The sequence below is a fragment of the Botrytis fragariae genome (assembly GCF_013461495.1).
Source record: "Botrytis fragariae strain BVB16 chromosome Unknown tig00000006, whole genome shotgun sequence".
NCBI lineage: Eukaryota > Fungi > Ascomycota > Leotiomycetes > Helotiales > Sclerotiniaceae > Botrytis > Botrytis fragariae.
Genome location: NW_023500988.1, coordinates 1636810 through 1655526, shown reverse-complemented (window position 1 = coordinate 1655526; position 18717 = coordinate 1636810). Strand labels below are relative to the sequence as shown.

General features: G+C 43.7%; 5 protein-coding genes across 5 annotated transcripts; 3 read left to right on the top strand and 2 right to left on the bottom strand.

The window, feature by feature from the left end:
* Positions 1 to 1730: 1730 nt before the first annotated feature.
* Bfra_001692 (putative acetoacetyl- synthase protein) lies at positions 1731 to 4753 on the top strand (the record flags this gene model as incomplete). The annotated part of the gene is made up of 4 exons (XM_037332117.1): positions 1731 to 1775; positions 2296 to 2565; positions 2852 to 3420; positions 3496 to 4753. The coding sequence occupies 4 exons, from the start codon at positions 1731 to 1733 to the stop codon at positions 4751 to 4753; spliced, it is 2142 nt and encodes a 713-aa protein (XP_037196271.1).
* A 640-nt stretch (positions 4754 to 5393) lies between these two features.
* Positions 5394 to 7962, bottom strand: Bfra_001691 (putative brct domain-containing protein; the record flags this gene model as incomplete). Its single annotated transcript, XM_037332116.1, has 2 exons — positions 5394 to 7733; positions 7855 to 7962. The coding sequence occupies 2 exons, from the start codon at positions 7960 to 7962 to the stop codon at positions 5394 to 5396; spliced, it is 2448 nt and encodes an 815-aa protein (XP_037196270.1).
* Positions 7963 to 8550: 588 nt separating this feature from the next.
* On the bottom strand, positions 8551 to 9222 carry Bfra_001690 (putative isochorismatase family protein; the record flags this gene model as incomplete). The annotated part of the gene is made up of 1 exon (XM_037332115.1): positions 8551 to 9222. The coding sequence occupies one exon, from the start codon at positions 9220 to 9222 to the stop codon at positions 8551 to 8553; it is 672 nt and encodes a 223-aa protein (XP_037196269.1).
* Positions 9223 to 12856: 3634 nt separating this feature from the next.
* On the top strand, positions 12857 to 15631 carry Bfra_001689 (putative arrestin domain-containing protein; the record flags this gene model as incomplete). The annotated part of the gene is made up of 2 exons (XM_037332114.1): positions 12857 to 14854; positions 14918 to 15631. 2 exons carry the CDS (start codon positions 12857 to 12859, stop codon positions 15629 to 15631), a joined length of 2712 nt encoding a protein of 903 aa, XP_037196268.1.
* An 863-nt stretch (positions 15632 to 16494) lies between these two features.
* On the top strand, positions 16495 to 18411 carry Bfra_001688 (putative aryl-alcohol dehydrogenase protein; the record flags this gene model as incomplete). Its single annotated transcript, XM_037332113.1, has 2 exons — positions 16495 to 17476; positions 17531 to 18411. The coding sequence occupies 2 exons, from the start codon at positions 16495 to 16497 to the stop codon at positions 18409 to 18411; spliced, it is 1863 nt and encodes a 620-aa protein (XP_037196267.1).
* Between the last annotated feature and the right edge of the window lie 306 nt (positions 18412 to 18717).

The following is an 18717-nucleotide window of genomic DNA, read 5'->3' as shown; positions in this document are numbered from 1 at the left end:
GCTAATCGTCCGGTGCATCCGTCGGTTTGCGGATTATCCTTACCTCTATTTGACTTGCCGCTTTACCGGGATATTTCGCTTTGGGAAGATTTACACACACACATTCACCTATATAATATCCTCAAATTCACTCGCCGCCTTTAGATCAGTCTGCGCAGTTTGCGGTCTTTTTCAAATCCCGATATATCTAATTTCCTTTTTTTTTTCCCTCTTTTCCAGGATTGAAATGGCTGGAAGCGTTAGATAACCTTATGTGATTGGTCCCAAACACCAAAAAGAGTGGTTATCTGGATCCGTTCGGCTTTTCCATTTTTTGGATTGACTGGTAGGGCTGTCAGAAACTGCGATGCAACCAATGAGAAGCTTGACTTTTGTGCAAATTATGCAGCTTATTGAGATTCTGAGTTTCCTCTGGGTTTCCGAGTTGTACTTTTGTGCAAACTAATTACTCTGGGCTAGCACACACTTGCAAGGCCTAGTACTTTTGATTTCTTGATTCTCGATGCTCCAGGACCGCTGTTGTAGGGCAAAGTCTTGAATTTCACATTACTTCATTTAAAGCTACCAGATTAGTACGAAGAGAATGAAATCATCGATTTCTCTTTATTGTTTGAATGCGTACCGGTACCTCAATCCTACTTCCCACTTCTTTCATTTTGGGGCTGACTTGGTACCAAACTTCCAAACTTCCAAACTATCGCTAGACACTCCTTTACCCCTGACCTAGTCGGTGTGTACCAGATCAAACAGCAGTACCGCAGGCTTTTCTCCCACTCCACAGAAGGGTAGAAGCGCATAAGCGTATAGAGCGTATCGCACGCGTCATGATACGTTTGACGTTTGTTCTTGAAAATTGCTTTTAAACGTTCCTTCGCTCAGTTCACTGCCACGATGCACCCATGCCATATGTCAAGCTACGCGTATCTCAACCCCTCACTTATATCAACTCTCCATGCAATCCCAAATAGAGTGTTTAAGTGGAACATCACCAGCCCTCCATGTGCCCTCCCTCCTCTTAAGAAATGCGATCGTGAATCGTGACAATGCAATTTTTACACTCTCATCGTGATCTCTTGTCCGGGCGGAAACATGTCTAGATCCCATGACTATGATATCACTTTGATGCATACCCTTCAAACGTTCCCAGCATCGCCCTTGAATCCAATCTTGCTCGCGAAAGCACCAGTCAAAATTCTTTAGAAGTATAAATTCTTCAGACGTTAGATCCCTTGGGTCGACTTTACTTGCTTTGCTAATTCAAGGAGTACCCCTCTCTCCCGAGAAACGATCGACTATAAGCTTTCAAAATTACAGTGTACACATCCAATGCAAAAGTCATCCAATAGGTGCCTAGGTACACTGCGTGCATCACAAGTATACTCATAATGCATGTTAATAGCATGAAGAAGTTCTTGAGCTTAAATTTGATACTGTTACTAGCAGCTTTCGATTTAGTGGTTTTGTGAAAGGTCTAGAAATCGAATCTAGAAATCGAATATTATATAAGTTCATCGACCGATGCCAGATTATTTTACTATGCGGGAGCGGGCGGCTTGGAAGTTCTAAGCTGCCTTTTCTTTTTCCCGTTGCTACCGGTGATGGAGGGGTTTCGGTACGTACCTAGTGGTGACTTTAGGTCGTGTTCCCGTTGTTGACTCTTTTCCCACGTAGATTGGGTATTGCCCAATACATGCAGTCTGAAGCATATATACCTCGATATGTATATAAGTATGATGACTAAAATCACTGTAAGAACCCCAAGTACAGATATGCAGGTAAGTGCCTTTGAATATTTGATATTGAAAAAAAGAACACGGACCTGAGTGAAGATGTCAGTGAAGATGTCAGTGAAGATGTCTCAAAATTATTATCCGTTCTACACCCGCCAGTTCCAGTTCATATGGCTAACCTCGGAATGTTGCCTGAGGATATCAACAGGTTCCGCAACAATCCGCTCGGAACCTTTCCGCATCTCTATTGTGGAAGGACACTGAGATGTACCTACAATATGTATATGTAAATAGTTTCATGTCAAGATATACATTGAAATTCCTCAATTTCTTCAATTTCCACCAATATTTCTTGCAAAAATCAAGCAAACTTACACTCAATCGTCTTCACCAAATACTTCTCCGAGTTTGGAATTCACCGCCGGACTTCCCCTTGAATCCCCCACATCCCGAATCTCATCCTCAATATAGTAACACACCCATCGCAAAAATCTGTTGAGAATCGCTTCCCCTTTCTTCATTCATCCCAAATTCTCCACTTGCAGTACACTCCTCTTTCCCAAAGTCAACCCGTATACTACCATTTCATCAAGTCACAATCATGGGTTCACAAATTCCTCCCAATGGGTCTGAAACATTACCTACAGAACTTTGGCGTCATCCGGATCCCACTTCCACGCGCATGTACGAATTTAAAGAGATTGTTAACAAGAAATATAACTTGAACTTGGACAGTTATGATGATTTGTATGAATGGTCTATTGGGAATATAGCGGAATTCTGGGAGGAGACTTGGTGGCTCACGGGGATTAGGGCGGAGAGGGGGTTTGATAAGGTACGTAGGGAGCTGGTTTTTGTATTGCCATGTGATGGGTACGATTCCTTGGGTTAGGATAATGAGGTATATGCCGGATAGGGAGGTTGGAGGTCGACAAGGTCGATCACGTCTTCTCTTAAAGCGCCGTTTGGGCTGTGATCGAGAGATATATTTAAGATGTTTGAGAGAATGATTGATTTGAGGCGTGGTAGTTCTATGTACTTTGATATCAGGTCGGCTCACAAACAATGAAATCATTCTCACGGAGAAACTCTACATATTCTTACAAGACTAACAATAATAGGTTGTTGACAATATTGCCCCAATGTTTCCTCGACCCAACTTCTTTCAAGGATCTCTCCTCAACTTTGCCGAAAACCTCCTTTACCCCGCTAATCTTACTATTGACCCAGATTCTCCAGCTATCATCGCCGCCACAGAATCCACTCGCAATACTGTCTCATGGGCCGAACTCAGAGAACAAGTTCGAAAATGTACTAATGCCTTACGAACGCTCGGTGTCAAACCTCATGACCGAGTTGCTGGGTTCGTAGGAAATCATACGAATACCGTGGTGGCAATGTTAGCTGCTGCATCTATAGGAGCAATATGGACCGGTGTCAGTCCTGATACGGGAGTTGCGGCTGTCTTGGATCGATTGGTGCAGATTGAGCCGGTCGTACTTTTTGCTGACAATGGGGTCGAGTATAATGGAAAGTTTCATGAAAGTTTGACGAAAACACGTGAGATTGTAAAGGAATTAAAGGGGCTTAAACGATTGATTATTTTCGATACTGTGAATCTTCCAATTGAGATTGAAGGGTTTGATATCAAGGATGGGAAAGCAGAGACTTATGATGAGTTTTTGAAAAGGTGGGTTATTTGAACATCTTTCGCTCTCAATTCTTCCCAAATACTTACTTACAAACTCCAGCGCTACTGATCCAGATGCCCATTAGAATTTGCACAGCTCCCACCAGATACTCCACTGTATATCCTCTACTCTTCAGGAACAACCGGAAAACCCAAATGCATCATTCACTCTTCTCTAGGAACTCTCATCCAACACAAAAAGGAACACATCCTTCACTGCGATATTCGTCCTGGTGATCGCCTTTTCTACTTCACAACGTGCACTTGGATGATGTGGCATTGGCTCGTATCGGGCTTGGCTTCCGGAACCGCTATAGTTCTGTACGATGGATCACCTTTCAAACCGCATTCAAATCTCTCCATGCCTCTTCTCATCCAAGAATTAGGAATCACCCATTTTGGAACCAGTGCGAAATATCTCTCCATTCTCGAACAAAACAACATTCTCCCTTTGAAAGAAAACATCAATCTCTCCACCCTCCGCGCAATTTACTCCACTGGCTCACCATTAGCTCCTTCAACTTTCAGATACATCTACAACGCCTTCCCCCCAACTATAAACCTCGGTTCCATAACAGGCGGCACAGATATAATCTCCCTCTTCGGTGCCCCGTCCCCTCTCTCCCCGGTTTACACCGGCGAAATCCAGGTCCGCGCCCTCGGCATGTCCATCACCGCCTATTCCCCCGCCGGATCTCCCGTCCCAGCAGGCGAACCCGGAGACTTAGTTTGCACCAAACCATTCCCCAGTCAGCCCACTACATTTTTCTCTCCCTCCACCTCTCACAGTTCAGAAGCCTCTTCAAGCCCATCTCCAGGCGATAAAAAATACTTCGAATCCTATTTCGAAACTTTCCCGGGTGTATGGCATCATGGCGATTTCATCAAATTCTCCCCCGCAACAGGAGGAATCTACATGCTGGGTCGCTCAGACGGCATCCTCAAACCATCCGGTGTCCGCTTCGGCTCGGCTGAAATCTACAATATCCTTCTCAAACACTTCCACGCCGAAATCGAAGATGCGCTCTGTATAGGACGACGACGTCCTACAGATGACGATGAGACGGTCGTTCTTTTCGTGAAGATGGCTCCGGGCTATAAGTTTGATGAGGAGTTGAAAGAAGGCATTAGGAAAGTGGTGAGGAAGGAATTGAGCGCGAGACATGTACCCGGGATTATCGAAGAGTGCTTTGACATACCCGTGACGACGAATGGGAAGAAGGTCGAGGTGGCGGTGAAACAGATTTTGTGTGGCATGGATGTGAAGATTAGTGCGAGTGTGGCGAATAGAGAGTGTTTGGATTGGTATCGGGAGTGGGCGGGGAGATGTTAGGTGCTAGATGCTAGATGTTGGGAATTAGGGAGAGATGAGAGATGAAGAGTGAATGAATGACAGAATGAGGTTGGGCATAAAATAAAATAAAATTCGATGAGATTATAGTAGATTGGGAGGAAGGAAAAATATCAAAAATAGAAATGGGGAATAAAAGAGGTAGATATATTTCAAAACAGTTACAGTCAAGAAAAAATACGTATATCGATGCTTGCATATTACACTATACCTCACCTACGCATAGTGTCCATGTGCATGTGCACACAAGAAACCACAGAGATTTTCTAAACCAAAAACGCTTGCATACAACAGGCTGAATACGGGATATAGAGTTAAACCGAAGAGAAGAATCATATATTCATTTCATTAACTATTCATCTCTCATTTGTCCATTCATTACTCTTAGGCTTCAAGTGTTATGTCTTATCTTTGCCTCGTCCAATCCTACCTACTCTATCCTAATCCATCTTCGTGTATATAATCAAAAAAAAAAACATTTCGCTTATCCTGTATTTAATCCATATCATACATCCATCGATCAGTAAACCCTATCGAACACCAAATTTATTACTTATCATCCAATAATCCATTACACGCACCCAATACACCCCGAGGTATTTCACTAGAACCCGCGCGCCAACTAACTTTTCCTATTCCTTGCACTTGTTCTCGTGCCCGTAGCGCCTTTCCCCCCAGTCCCTCCCACATTTGAAAAATCTCCAATCGTCCCTTTTCGTCCCAATCCCCTCTTCGCTTTTTCCATTTCCCTCACCACACTCATTTCCCTCTCAACTACTTCCTTTCCCTTTCCCTCCATGATTCCTTGAACCATCATCTGATACTCCTCACCTTCTTTATCCATATATCCCAACTGCGTCGCTGGAGGAATATTTTCCACCACTTTCTCTCTATCGCCTTGAAGATTCATGAATTCGTTTATTTCATCTTGACTTTCTTCGCGCGGATAGATTACCGCGGGGCCGGTCGTAGCAGTGGAGTCTACGGAGGAGGCGAGAGAGGCGGTTGATACGTTGGAGAGGGCGCGGCCCATGATTGCTTTACCGCGGGGTTGACGGGGTCGCTTGGAATTGGGATCGCTGGATGCACCTGTGCCATTTGAGACGGAAACGGAAGAACCAGGACGCTTTGTTTTGGCGAGGAGAGAACTGATGTCGATGGGATTTTCTTCGGGGGTTCGTGCGGTAGATGAAGAATGGGAGTTTGTGGCGGGGGTAGGATCTGTGGAGTGTGAGTTGGCGGGGATTTCAGACAGAGGTTCGGGTTTCGAAGGGGGAGGAGGAGTGAGTTCTGATGATTCGGGTTCGAGATGGATAGGGAGAGGAATCGATTCTTCCTCGTCTTTTATTGGGGTGGATTCGGTATCTAATGGTGCAAATGCACTCTCATCTAAGGGCGCAATGCGGCGTGTTTTAGATGAGGACCGTGAAGGAAGTGTACTTGATCTAGAAATTGAGCCCTTGTTTTGGCTAATCTTTTGTTCTGGATTGCTAACATGTCTTGGTACTGACTCTTTATTTGGGATAGGTGCTGAAGCTGGTTGTTTTGTGGCTCTGCATCTGTATTTGGCAAATGGCACTTTAGTCCCTGATCTAATCGAATCCCAAAGCCAATCGGCAGTGACAATTGGAATTTTCCATTCTTGAGCATGTTCAAGTTTGTCTTTGCGAAGGCTGACTATAGATTTTGTAACAAGAACTGAAGATTGTGGAGTCATATCTTCGCTGTATGTACCCCCTAATAATTCGGTGGCTTTCTTCACATGAAGAATGTCAATACCGGTGAATGCTGCTGATGAAACTTTCAGGCCACTAAACCCTTCTATAGGAAACTTAGGAAATGGTCTTCCTAGGACATGATCTTTAGGCTCGAGATATTTCTTGAGATGCAAACATCGTTCTACCCACCAGTCTGTAACCATTTCAACCTTTGAACTGTTACTGGGATATTTTGAGGGCGAGAGATGAGATGGCACGATTATATAACTCCGTGTTCTTGAATTCGGAGAACTTAGATCAGACTCATTCTGGAGCACTTTACCATCATGTGCAACGAGATGATTTTCCAATATTTGTGTATGCTTAGCAGAAAACCCATGAATCCAAAACTGACATTCATGGAATAAGCCACCTGATGGTTGGTTCGGTTCTTGAACAAGGTCAAGGGTTTTAGCTTTAAGTGGTGTAACTTCTTTGCTTTTCTCGAGTTGTTTATTCTCTGCCGGTCCAAAGCTATCACTGGTATCCCAAATTCCGCTTCTCGACACCTGGATTGAATTGCCACTACCAACAATATCCCCCCATATACTTTGGCTTTGGGTGTTTAATTTCGTACTTGCAGTTCTGCGTAATTTCCTTTTACCCTCTTCGACACCAGACATCGATTGTTCCCTGGCCCTCTTCCTCGATGAATTTATCCTGGGCTTATCTTTGTCCCAAGAGCCTTTTCCTCTCTCATCTATTGGTAAAGAAGGATCATAGTATTTCTCGTTCAAAATCATTCCTCTTTCCAAGCTATCTGATAACCACTCAGCAGAGACTATCCGCAAACCCCAACTCTTCGCTGCCTTATATTTGTTGCCTTCTGTTCGGAATGATATTAGATGTGTGATTTGTTTGGTCAAATTCCCATCATACTCTCCCCCATTCGCTTTGATCTTTTCTGCAATATCCTGCCTCTCTGCCGTGTCATCGCATCCGGTCATACTGATTCTAAGGGAAGTGAAGGTAGGTAACGTATATTGTCGCTCCAATAAATCCATATCTATATCATGATCATTTACCCAAAGGTTCCGAACTGTCGCAATCCAATCCGTTGTCATCGGTCGAACATCCGGTCGAAACTGGGCAACATAATGATATTTTGGAGTATCCCAATGCCCAACGATTAGGTGGGTAACTTCGACTGTGAGATCAGCTCGAATACTGGCACCCATTTGTTCTGCTTGGGTATTTAACTCTGTCTGAAAATGAACCAAGTTAGCAATTGGGTTCAAATTGAGAAATGTGCGCTTGTATGTTGCAAATCATGCAAGTCTTGACCATTCAATACTTATAAACATTGATATGATAGACAAAACTTACACGCTTTTCATCTGGAACATTGGTACAGCAAACAATCATGCCTTTTAAAGGTTGAGACGCATTATCAACTGTTGAAGCATCAGGATAACCTTCGTGAAGTGAGTCCATTTTTCAAAATAATCTCAAATGTTGAATGTACATGAGAATTAAGAAATGTTATTTTCCACTTTGCGCGTCTCCTACCTAGTCGCGTACATCGCGGTCTCTTTATTTATTTTGCCCTTCGTTACCGCTTACTTGGCCCGGAGGCCCCGTACGAAAATAATGATCCTACCAAACTAAATTTCTCGATTGTCATTTCAAAAATCCAAATCAATTCAAAATTTGGGTATGACTTCGAAGACTTGTTGCTTTACAATCTTTGTAAATGACGAATTAGGTGGTTGATGTTTATCTCCTATGTCGTTGCTTGTTACTGTCGTTTTAATCAGCCAGCATAAGTATGATCGTGATGTTCAATATTTACTCTTAATGTGTAAGAAAGTTGCTTCCATTGGCATGTGGAGAGACTCTCCGAAATTATCTGTTGCCGTCTACCTCTTCAAGTTTCTTAAAGTTACAAGATCTTGTTGGAGAGGAGATCCAATTTCATTCTTGAGCTTCACAAAACTATAAATCGTATCTACATTTCATTCTTGAATTATATGGCAAGCCAACTATGAAATATGCTAGCTTGGGACAAAACCAGTCACCTATTTAGACCTCCACGAAAACCTTCTCAACAACATCTATCGTCTCTCTTACTTGCGCAAATTCTTCATCCAAACTAGCAAGATTGACTTGGTGTATTGTTTCAGCATCAATACCTCCTTTTGCAAATGTTGCACAAGCATCTCCCACTAGCACAATATCACCTTCATCCACAAGTTTCCCATTCTCCATGACATCGGCAATTCTCAAATTGCTCGCCATGCGCGTCGATGTACTGACGCAGTGATCTGTGGTCAAACCGCATATGACCAATTGCCTCACGCCGTTCTCCTTCAAAAAGGTCTCCAGCCCCGTTCCAATGAATGCCGAGTTGACGTTCTTTGTCCAAATCCTCTCGTTATAACGAGGAGTTGCAAATTTCAGTGGGTGGACTGCAGGTACTGATTTTCCATCGACTTCTATCTGTTTGATGGGATGCAACATAGAGGCAGGATTGATACTGTGATGGTGCACATGGCAAATGAGGACGGGCAATGAGGTGCTTGCCCCTAGTGATTTTTCATTGTAGTCTCTGGCCCTCCTAAGCAGCGTTGCGATATTTTCCTCACACTTCGGCGTGCTGCGAGTTGCGAGATCACCAAAGGCTGTTGGATGGAGAAAGCCATTCTGAACATCGATTAGGATGAGTGCTGTTTTGCGATCAGTTGCTGGCTTCATATCGATAATTGCGTCGATGTTTTCGTCTTTGCTTAAATGATTGATAATGATGCTGGAATACTAGTGAGTAGCTGCTTCTCTCTATTGATATTATATGTATTGATTTCACAGATCCGACCAAAGGCGTTCCATCTTTTAGTCTGCTGACACCAGAATATCAGGTGTTGTGTGCTGCTTTTGATGCTATTCATAGGCACCGTTGAGGCTTGGCAAGGCGCGCCCTTTTATTGATCGGTGGGGTTATATTATTTTAACATTGGAACTGAAGTCTGACTATGGAGTAGAGTAGCGACTTAAATTCTCGAGACTTCCTCTACTGTTCACATTTCAAGTTCTCATGGCTCTAACAAGAACTCTCGATGCATTATTGTTGTGTTTGATAGTACATCTTCATTCTCGGGTGGGTCTGGACACAAATTCTAGGCGACCACAGTTCATTAGGACTTTGCGAAGTCTAATCAGAGGCATAATTGTTGAAAGAAAAGAGATGAACTAATCCAACGCTGGAGTATCATTCTCTTCTGTTACTAATCTCAACGTTCCCATGCGTGTTTATGCTTTCGTTCTGGAATCCTACTAGTCCCAAGCAATACCGTGTCGCGCGTGAATACTTTAGATCCTACAAAAGAGTTCTACCGCTACTCTAGAAGCTTTTCCATCATCTCCTGGCATCTTTATGTAATCAAGATGAACTAATTTGGCTGTGGTTATGGGGATTTTTGTGGTTGAACACAAGATCACCGTGTACACTGGCCGCCCCGGTATGACGTGTGTGAATCTATAGGTGCATGAATGCAATGGAAACTCATGCAAGATAGATTGTAAGTGACGTTCCCGAACGTTTAAACAAATTGATTCTCCCCCCGGTGAGTATCTTTGTTTCGAAGGTTCTCCTTGATGGTATTTCAAAAGTTATATGGTGATATACTCAGGGAAGAAGGATTAGTATTTATTAAACTTTTTCTTCTGGAACAAATCTAATTACTCCGAATTGAGGATGATGCAAGTGGCTTAAAAGCTCGGACTTCTATGATAGGTATCCCGCATATTGAGGGGCTAGAGGGGATGCTCGGGGTGATAAGACAGCAGTTCTTCCGATCTTTACACATGCTTTAGGATATTCGCCAAATGAGATGTTACAAAGGGTGGTATCCTCTTGGCAGGTACTGATTGCAACTTGATCTGTGCCTGTTTTGAGTGATAGGATGAGGTTATAAATGCTGAGATATGATTATGCTTTCAATATCAAATCCACGCGGTTTTTGTTTGGATGTTAACCTAGAGTCTTATAGACTGCTAGGATATACTTGTTACCCTTCGTCATTGTTTCGTATGCCACTAAACAAGCCATCTGCATCTGTATGGAGTAGTTTGAATTGTGGACATGAAATTTAAATCTTTTAGCTAGACTGTTGTCGATTATTGCCAATCATAAGATAGCCTTATGAAAAGGAAACCCTGATTTGGTATCTCTAGGCCAAGAAGAGAGCATATCAGGTCAGGTTTGTAATCATATTGGGGATGTGGAAATGGTACGTCGCAAAATCGGCACGTAGTCTGTACAACATTAGGTTTTCTGGGCAGGGTGGCAGAGTACTCTTAGGAACAAGGCTTAGACGTCAGTTGGAAACAAGTCTCGCGAGTCTAACAATTCGACACGACGATATGTTGTTGCTTCAACCAACATCGAACAGTAGTTTCAGCCTTCAAAAAGTTTAAATTTCAAGGGCGAAAGAGATCCCAGACGCAAAGGACATTGGGTTGACACTCTGCTTGGTATATCCATAGCGAGATGTAAATACCGAAACTTCATGTGAAGATATTACAAGGGGGTTCCTGTTTTCGGAGTATCTTTTCTGTTAAAGATTTTTTTTTCTTGGTTCTGTCTGTTTGGTTGTGGATCTGACATTGACTACTTGCATTTTTGACGGGCACCTGGGCATGAAAACTTGTATTCTAGAATCTTGATATGGAAATTGATTGCTGATTTAAGTTTCATCGAAGATGGATTGGTTGAGTGATCAGTGCCCAATTCGTTGATGTACTCGGTATGCAAAATAATAATAATGTTGTGTTGGTTTGAGGAATTGGAAAGAGAGATCTTATAGATATCATAGATTCACAAAAGTCGTACCTGCTAGATGTCTAGTGAGTGACCTAAAATTTTAGAACTTCGGTGCGATGCGGCCAGAGCCCGGTATCTCGGAATGGCACTGTCTGTTCGGATATGGCGGGGGCTTTAGTTTCGTATTCTTTTTCCAGCTGCGTCGTACAGTCATCAATAGGATCATGAACGCTGTTGGAAAGGAGATCTAGATCCTCGAATGGTCATTTGTATCATCCAACGAAAAGTCGAGTGTGTACAGTGTACGGTATCGTGTAAGGTAACCACTTGTGAACATTGCCATGCTGTTCCATTGTCGTCGTCGTTGTTGTCACGTTTTGTAGATTCTAAATTGATATTTAATTTATAGTATAAATATGCACGCTAAGAGAAAAAAAAAGAATAGAATACGTACAGGAGAGTTAGGTACATCATCGGCTCTTTCTAGTATGTCCTAACTTTTTGCACCTGGCATTATTATACACAGAAGTTGCTTTCATAGGTCTCCTCCGCGGCTTCCGGCACGAACAATCACGATGCGGCGTTTAAAAAGTTTGAAATGGGTCCAAAGATTTGAATTAGGACTCCGTAGGACTTCTTACTTTTCATTCATTCACACTCCATTCCACCGGAACAGAGCAGATGTAGGAAATACCCACCTAGGGATCATAAATAGCCACCATCATCACGACCATTAAGCGTTTAGACTAAATACCTTCGGATTCGTTAGCCTGCTCATAAAATTCGTTGCATCTCTGATTTCTTAACCTTTCAATTCATTGTTCTGCTTCAAGACGATTGATTCCTGCTCTGTACTTCCTCTATCCCATCATCCCGAGGATTATGTCTCGGTATTCAACAACCTGCTGACCTGGTTCTCATCACCCAATCGTCCATTCATCGCGATATATTGTTGTATGTGGGGTTTCCAGGATCCCTAGCTATACAAGCATCAATATCAACCCTGCCAGCAGATCTTTTGCTTGAATCTCGAATACCTGGAAATAAAAGGAAACAAGCATACCGCTTCTTGCGATTTCGTAGTACAATAACGCAGTACTTTACTTCGCATTCTCGTCTACATGTGCTGGCAATCAGATATAAACCTTACTCCTTGTTTTATAAGTTGCCCAAGCATCTGACAACAAACAAATTCATAGTAATCTACCCAATATTGTGAGTCCCAATTCCTCAAACACACCTCCGTGACTTAGTTGTGCGACAAATTGCATCTTGAATCATGCCCCCTCCTATTCATGCCCTACCAGCTTCTCCCTGCCCAAATATATTTCTGCATCACTGCTTTGAGTCTTGGGTCATCTGGTGTCAGTGCGATCTGATATCACAATATTATAATATTGTGCCATTGCCTCGGGGGATTCAACGAGATACTGCATCTTGAATACCACCGCGGTTTGCGACTACTTTCGTTTTATTTTTCACTACCCCTCATCGAGAGGATTCACACACTCATTCAGCATATACATTTCCGGAGATATTTTTCGAGAGAATTAATCATTAATACGCAAGATGACAGGCCAAATCTCAATCCCATACTTCACTAGTCGAGGAACGGTCTACTACAACCCTCCCAGTTTCCGAGCAGACAAGACACGGAACACAACTCTTCCCATCCCACCTTGCCGACCTAGACAACGTCGACCTCATTCCATACATATAACACGTCTCCCCGCAGGCTTTGTTCCATTTGATTTACGACCTCCATCATCCCCACCAGAGCCTAAAAAGCCTTCCCGAACCAAATCCCAATTGAACAAGCTGGCTTCCCGAGAGAGCGCAAAGCGTGTGCTAGGTTCTGTTTTCTCGCCCTTTTCATCCCAACCTACTTCACCAACATCCTCTGCCGCATCATCCACGAGATCGCCGAGTCCGCAAGTGAGTCGTTCACAGTCAGTACGGACCAATTCGGGGGATCGTCGAAGCATATTTTCTAGAAGGGCCCAATCCAGTTCTGGGTTGGAGGCTGGGTCGGAAGGAGGAATAATGACAGGGCCTGGGCCTAGTAATATGGAAGCTGTGGGCATCGAAAACCGGCCCTTGGGAAGCAGCCAGCCGGATCTTGATTTGAGCCTTAGAACTTCAAAACCACCCCCAATAGCGAATATTGGGGAAAATGAAAAGCCTGTTGCGTCAGGTAACGGTGTATCTGTTTACGTTCCGTTCGCTGAACCCATTGTCTACCTGACTGGTTTGGACCACGACGGTACAACTCGCAATTCTGAATCCCACAATACACTTGGCATTCTCCGTGGCAAAGTTCGACTTAATGTTACGAAAAGCGCCAAGATCAAGTCAGTTACATTAACATTTAGAGGAAAGGCGCGAACTGAATGGCCTGAAGGTATGCAATACTCAATTCACTTACACATTTTGATCAAGGAAGCTTACAACCACACAGGATTGCCACCGAACAGAACAGAAACTTTTCAAGAAGATTCACTTCGAACACAAGTTCTACCATTCTTTAATGCTTTGTATGAAGGTTCTGATGTCGGCTATGGCACGCACTGCAATTACTATTTACGGGATAAATCTGGGACGACATCTGTAACCCCTCTGGATTCACCAAGCTCTGGGATATCGACATTACTCGGTGCTAGAAGTAGAGCAAGTACCCTTATGACATCAAAGGAAACCAAGAGATTGTCACTACAGAATAATCAATCCCGTAGTTTCCAAAAGGGAGACTCTCCCAACGGCCCGACTCCTCAACAAAAAGGTTACAAAACTTTCCATCCTGGAGTATACGAATACACTTTTGAATTACCAATTGACAATAACTCTCCGGAAACCACAAAACTCCCAATGGCTTCTGTGGTATGGCAAGTGGAAACTCTGGTTGAAAGGGCGGGTGCCTTTCGTGCCAACCTATTTGGAGTTAAAGAAGTACCGGTCATCAGAACACCAAATATCGAGTCATTGGAATTGGTCGAACCCATCTCAATAAGCAGAAATTGGGATGACCAGTTACATTATGATATCATGATTTCCGGAAAATCCTTCCCAATTGGCTCTAAGATTCCTATAGCTTTCAAATTGACCCCTTTGGCAAAAGTTCAAATTCACAAGATCAGGATTTATGTTACGGAGTCTATTGATTACCACAATAACAGTGGTGATATAACCAGAAAAGATAAGCAACAGAAGAAACTATTACTGTTCGAGAAATTGGCGAACCAGGATCCCTCCAAAGAGTTTAGAAACTCTGAACTGCGAGTTCTCCGTGGAGGCGAGCTCTCTGTTGCAGAAAGAGCTCACGCGCGGGCAACTGCACAGAGGGAGAGGGAGAGAATGGCAAGACAGTTGGGCACCACACCAGAACCTCTACCTGAAGAGTCCAACAATATACTAGGTGATATCGACCTTGGGCTTGACCACTTTGCTGGCCCAACAGAATTGGAGATGTCAGTTCAATTGCCCACATGCGAGATGATGAAGAAGGATGAATCCAAACGTCTTCATCATGATTGCTCATGGAAGAATGCTAGGGTACACCACTGGTTTAAGGTAAATTGAATTCTCACATTAATCAATCGCCCTTTGGAAGACATTTGCTCACCCTATTTTTAGATTGCCATGCGTATATCCCGCAAAGATCCTGATGACCCTACTGGTAAAAAGCGCCGCCATTTTGAGATTTCTATCGATTCCCCTTTTACTATTCTCAGCTGCCACGCGTCCCAAATGCAAATGGCTTTGCCTGCATACTGTGACCTCGGTGGCCCGAGTGTTCGCTCTCAAAATGAGCGTCAATGTGGTTGTCCTAATGCAGCCAGTGTGGAGAATCCGCCAATAACATCAGCCTCGAGAGCTTCTTCTCTTGATAATCTTAGGCAGAGTCTTGGCCAGTCGACGATTGCGCGCCCAGAAACTGCTCAGCTTTTGACTAGACCACCACAAGCACATCTTGCAATGAATACAGCTGTTCAACGACCCATTCACATGTTGCGCAACCCAAGTTTCGCTGCTCCTGAATATGAGGCTGATGAGCCTCCTCCACCAATGCCAACACCCCCGCCCATGTATGATCATGTTGTTGGTACGCCTAGCGTCGACGGGCTTGCTGATTACTTCACAAGATTGGCCGATTATGAGGAGGAAGATCACACAGATGACGAAGACGTACAGCGAGCTTCAAATCGTGGCCGTGTAAACGTTGTTAATCCCAACACGCCAGGTGGGCGGATTGCCCGAAGCATGGACATTAATCGTGATTTCATGTTCAACGCAGCAGCTCTTAACAACAGAATGAATCGTGGTGAGGCTGCAGGCAGAGGTGCCTAGGCAATGACTAGACTATAAGTATCAGGCTTGGAACTGTATATGATTTTTGGACAGAACGAGTGTATATACATGCATAGTTGTATGAGATACGGGAAAAACATGCTTGCATGAGAATTCTTTTGGCGGGGTGGAAAATTGGGCCATGGTGTTTCCTGGATACCCGGTGGGATCATAATTATAAGGTTGGATATTACCATTCACTGGTTGGTCTTGGGTGGCGGTGTAGAAACGCTCTTTTGGTTACTATCGGCGTACCTGTTGGTATTCTTGTATTTCTCTTCTGGGAAAAGCATTCTTAACCGGGGCTTTTAGGTGGCATGGTAAATGAACGAACACGATGAAACAACATGAGTACCTATGATTTGGGACGGCGTTTAAACCTTGGGTTATTGGTTTGGTTAATGATTAGACGCATTGAGGAAATTGGGACAATGTGGTATATATTTCAAGTATAAATACCAATATTCGTTACTATCATCTGGAACAGCATTGAAAACATAGTTCGCCATTTTTGTGATCTTATGTTTTGTATGGCAATGTTTAAAGCTTGCGAGAAATTGATTATGCTCACTTTTTTCGTTTTGCATCTTGTAACAATCTCTGATGATACACATTACTTTACTTCAATTATACTATGTTCACGTCTACACTTGCTACGATAATATATGTCTTACAATATTGCATAATTACTCATGTGGCGTAAAGTGGGTTTCTCAGATACTCTTTCGGCAGGTGGAAGTACGTTGCTGCCTAGGCGCTTAAGCGCCATCTCTCATATCGTACGACATCGCCATTGCGATGGCAGGATACTTTCGAGCTCAAAGTTTGACTTCATACAAACAATACTAGCTCCTGATTTCACCATGTCTTTGGGAAACAAAGACAATGACACCTTTGACGTAATAATCGTCGGCGGCGGGACAGCAGGTAGCGTCCTGGCAGCACGCCTCTCATCTACCCCCACCCTTCGTGTTCTCGTACTCGAAGCAGGCCAAAATCGCAACTCAGACCCCAAAGTCAGTACCCCAGGCCTTGCTGGTTCATTACTTGGAAACCAGAATTATGATTGGGGATTCCGGACTGTGTCGGAGCAAGGTTTGAATGGTAGAGTGATTTTGCAGCCACGGGGCAAGCTATGGGGTGGAAGTAGCGCGATTAATTCACATGCACTGGTATATCCATCGAGCGCATATCATGATGCATGGGGAAGTTTAGTGGGTGCTGGGAAAGGTTGGGATTGGGAAGGGGTTGGGAAGTATTATACGAGGTTTCAAAAATTGCAAGCACCTGGCGAGGAGGTTAAGCGAGAGTTGGAGATTGGAGATTTTGCGATGGAAGGTGGATATATCCGTAGGCATGACGAGAGCGAGTATGAGGAAGGAATTCAAGCTTCCTATCCTGTGACGTTACATCCGATGCAGAAAGCTTGGGCGGATGCGATCCAAGATCTGGGATATAGCTCGTCGAAGAACCCCGTCGAGGGAGATGTTCTTGGTGGGTCCACAACGACGAATGCTATTGATTATCGCAAAGGCGAAAGAAGCCATGCTGGGGTCGCATTTCTGGAGCCATCCACGAAACGAGATAACCTCGTCGTCAAAAGTAACGTGCTGGCGAGTAAGATCATCTTTGGAGATGAGAAGAGGGACGGTAAGGCTGTTGCAATAGGTGTTCTTTACAGCCAAGAAGATGGGGAAAATGTGATTGCCCATGCGAATCGAGAAGTCGTGGTATGTGCTGGGACATTTGGATCACCAAAATTACTGGAGCTATCCGGAATTGGACAACGTGAGAGAATTGCTACTGCGGGTATTGAGTGTCTTCACGAACTCGAAGGTGTCGGTGGTGAGAATGCCTGCTAGGCAAATTGACTTGTATGATGCTTACGCGTGAGAATAGAAAACCTCCAAGACCATCTGAATTTTGGGCCTTCCGTTGAAGTGCTAGATAGTATCGAAACAGCAGACGTCTCTGCCCGTGATCCCACAATAATTGAAGCTGCCAAAAAGCTGTACGAAGCCAAGCACATAGGTCGGCTTGCGGAAGGTGCTGCATACAGTTTCTCCTATCTGCCCTTGAAAGCCTTCAACTCGGAAGAAGAAGAACGCGAATTGATAACTCTCGTCGACAAGATCCTCCTGGATACTTCATCAACAGTCAGCAAAGGACTAAAAGCTCAGTACGACATCATCAAGCGCATAATCCTCGACCCAGAAGAAGCATCCTCAACAGTTTTCATGACACGGAAACAACGATACACTCCGAGTGCTACACCTGCACCAGGGAACTATATGACCATATTAGCTATGCTTTCCTACCCATTCTCTCGTGGAAGCTCTCATATCATAACTGCTGACCCTGGGGAATATCCTGAAATCAAAATCAACTACCTCGAACATCCCCTAGACGCCGAAATCCTATCTCGCCACATAATCCAAATCGGCCAAATGCTGGAACAGTCCAAGCTATCTGCGCTTCTCAAGCCAGATGGTAACACTTTACCGAGTGGATTTCCTCGCCGCGCTAAAAGTGTAGAGGAAGTGACGCGCTTCATTCGCCAATTTGGAGCAACGAATTACCATCCCGTAGGAACATGTGCTATGATGAGTGAGGATTTGGACGGAGTTGTTGACGAGAATTTGGTTGTATATGGAACGGCGAACGTGAGGGTTTGTGATGCCAGTGTTGTTCCAATTGAGCCTCGTGGGAATGTCTTGAGTACTGTTTATGCGGTAGCAGAGAAGGGAGCGGATATTTTGAAGAGAGATCTGGGGGTTTGATAATATAGATATTAAAATTGCATGGAGCAAGATTTGAATATACGTAGTTATAGATTCTATTATAGACAATCTGACGAGATTACTATAATCACATCACCGTTGACTAGACTTGCTAGGATTGTTAATCGCTAAATTTAAGAAAGTATTATTAGTCTATATCACGACGGCATGTGTGTGGTATCTACGCTCTAACCACTATCAGATTAAGAATGACTTTTTAGTACCGCAATAAAACAAACTCAAAAACATATATCTGATAGATTTATATATTTAAAAAAGAAAAAGAGTTTGACATTAGTATTATAT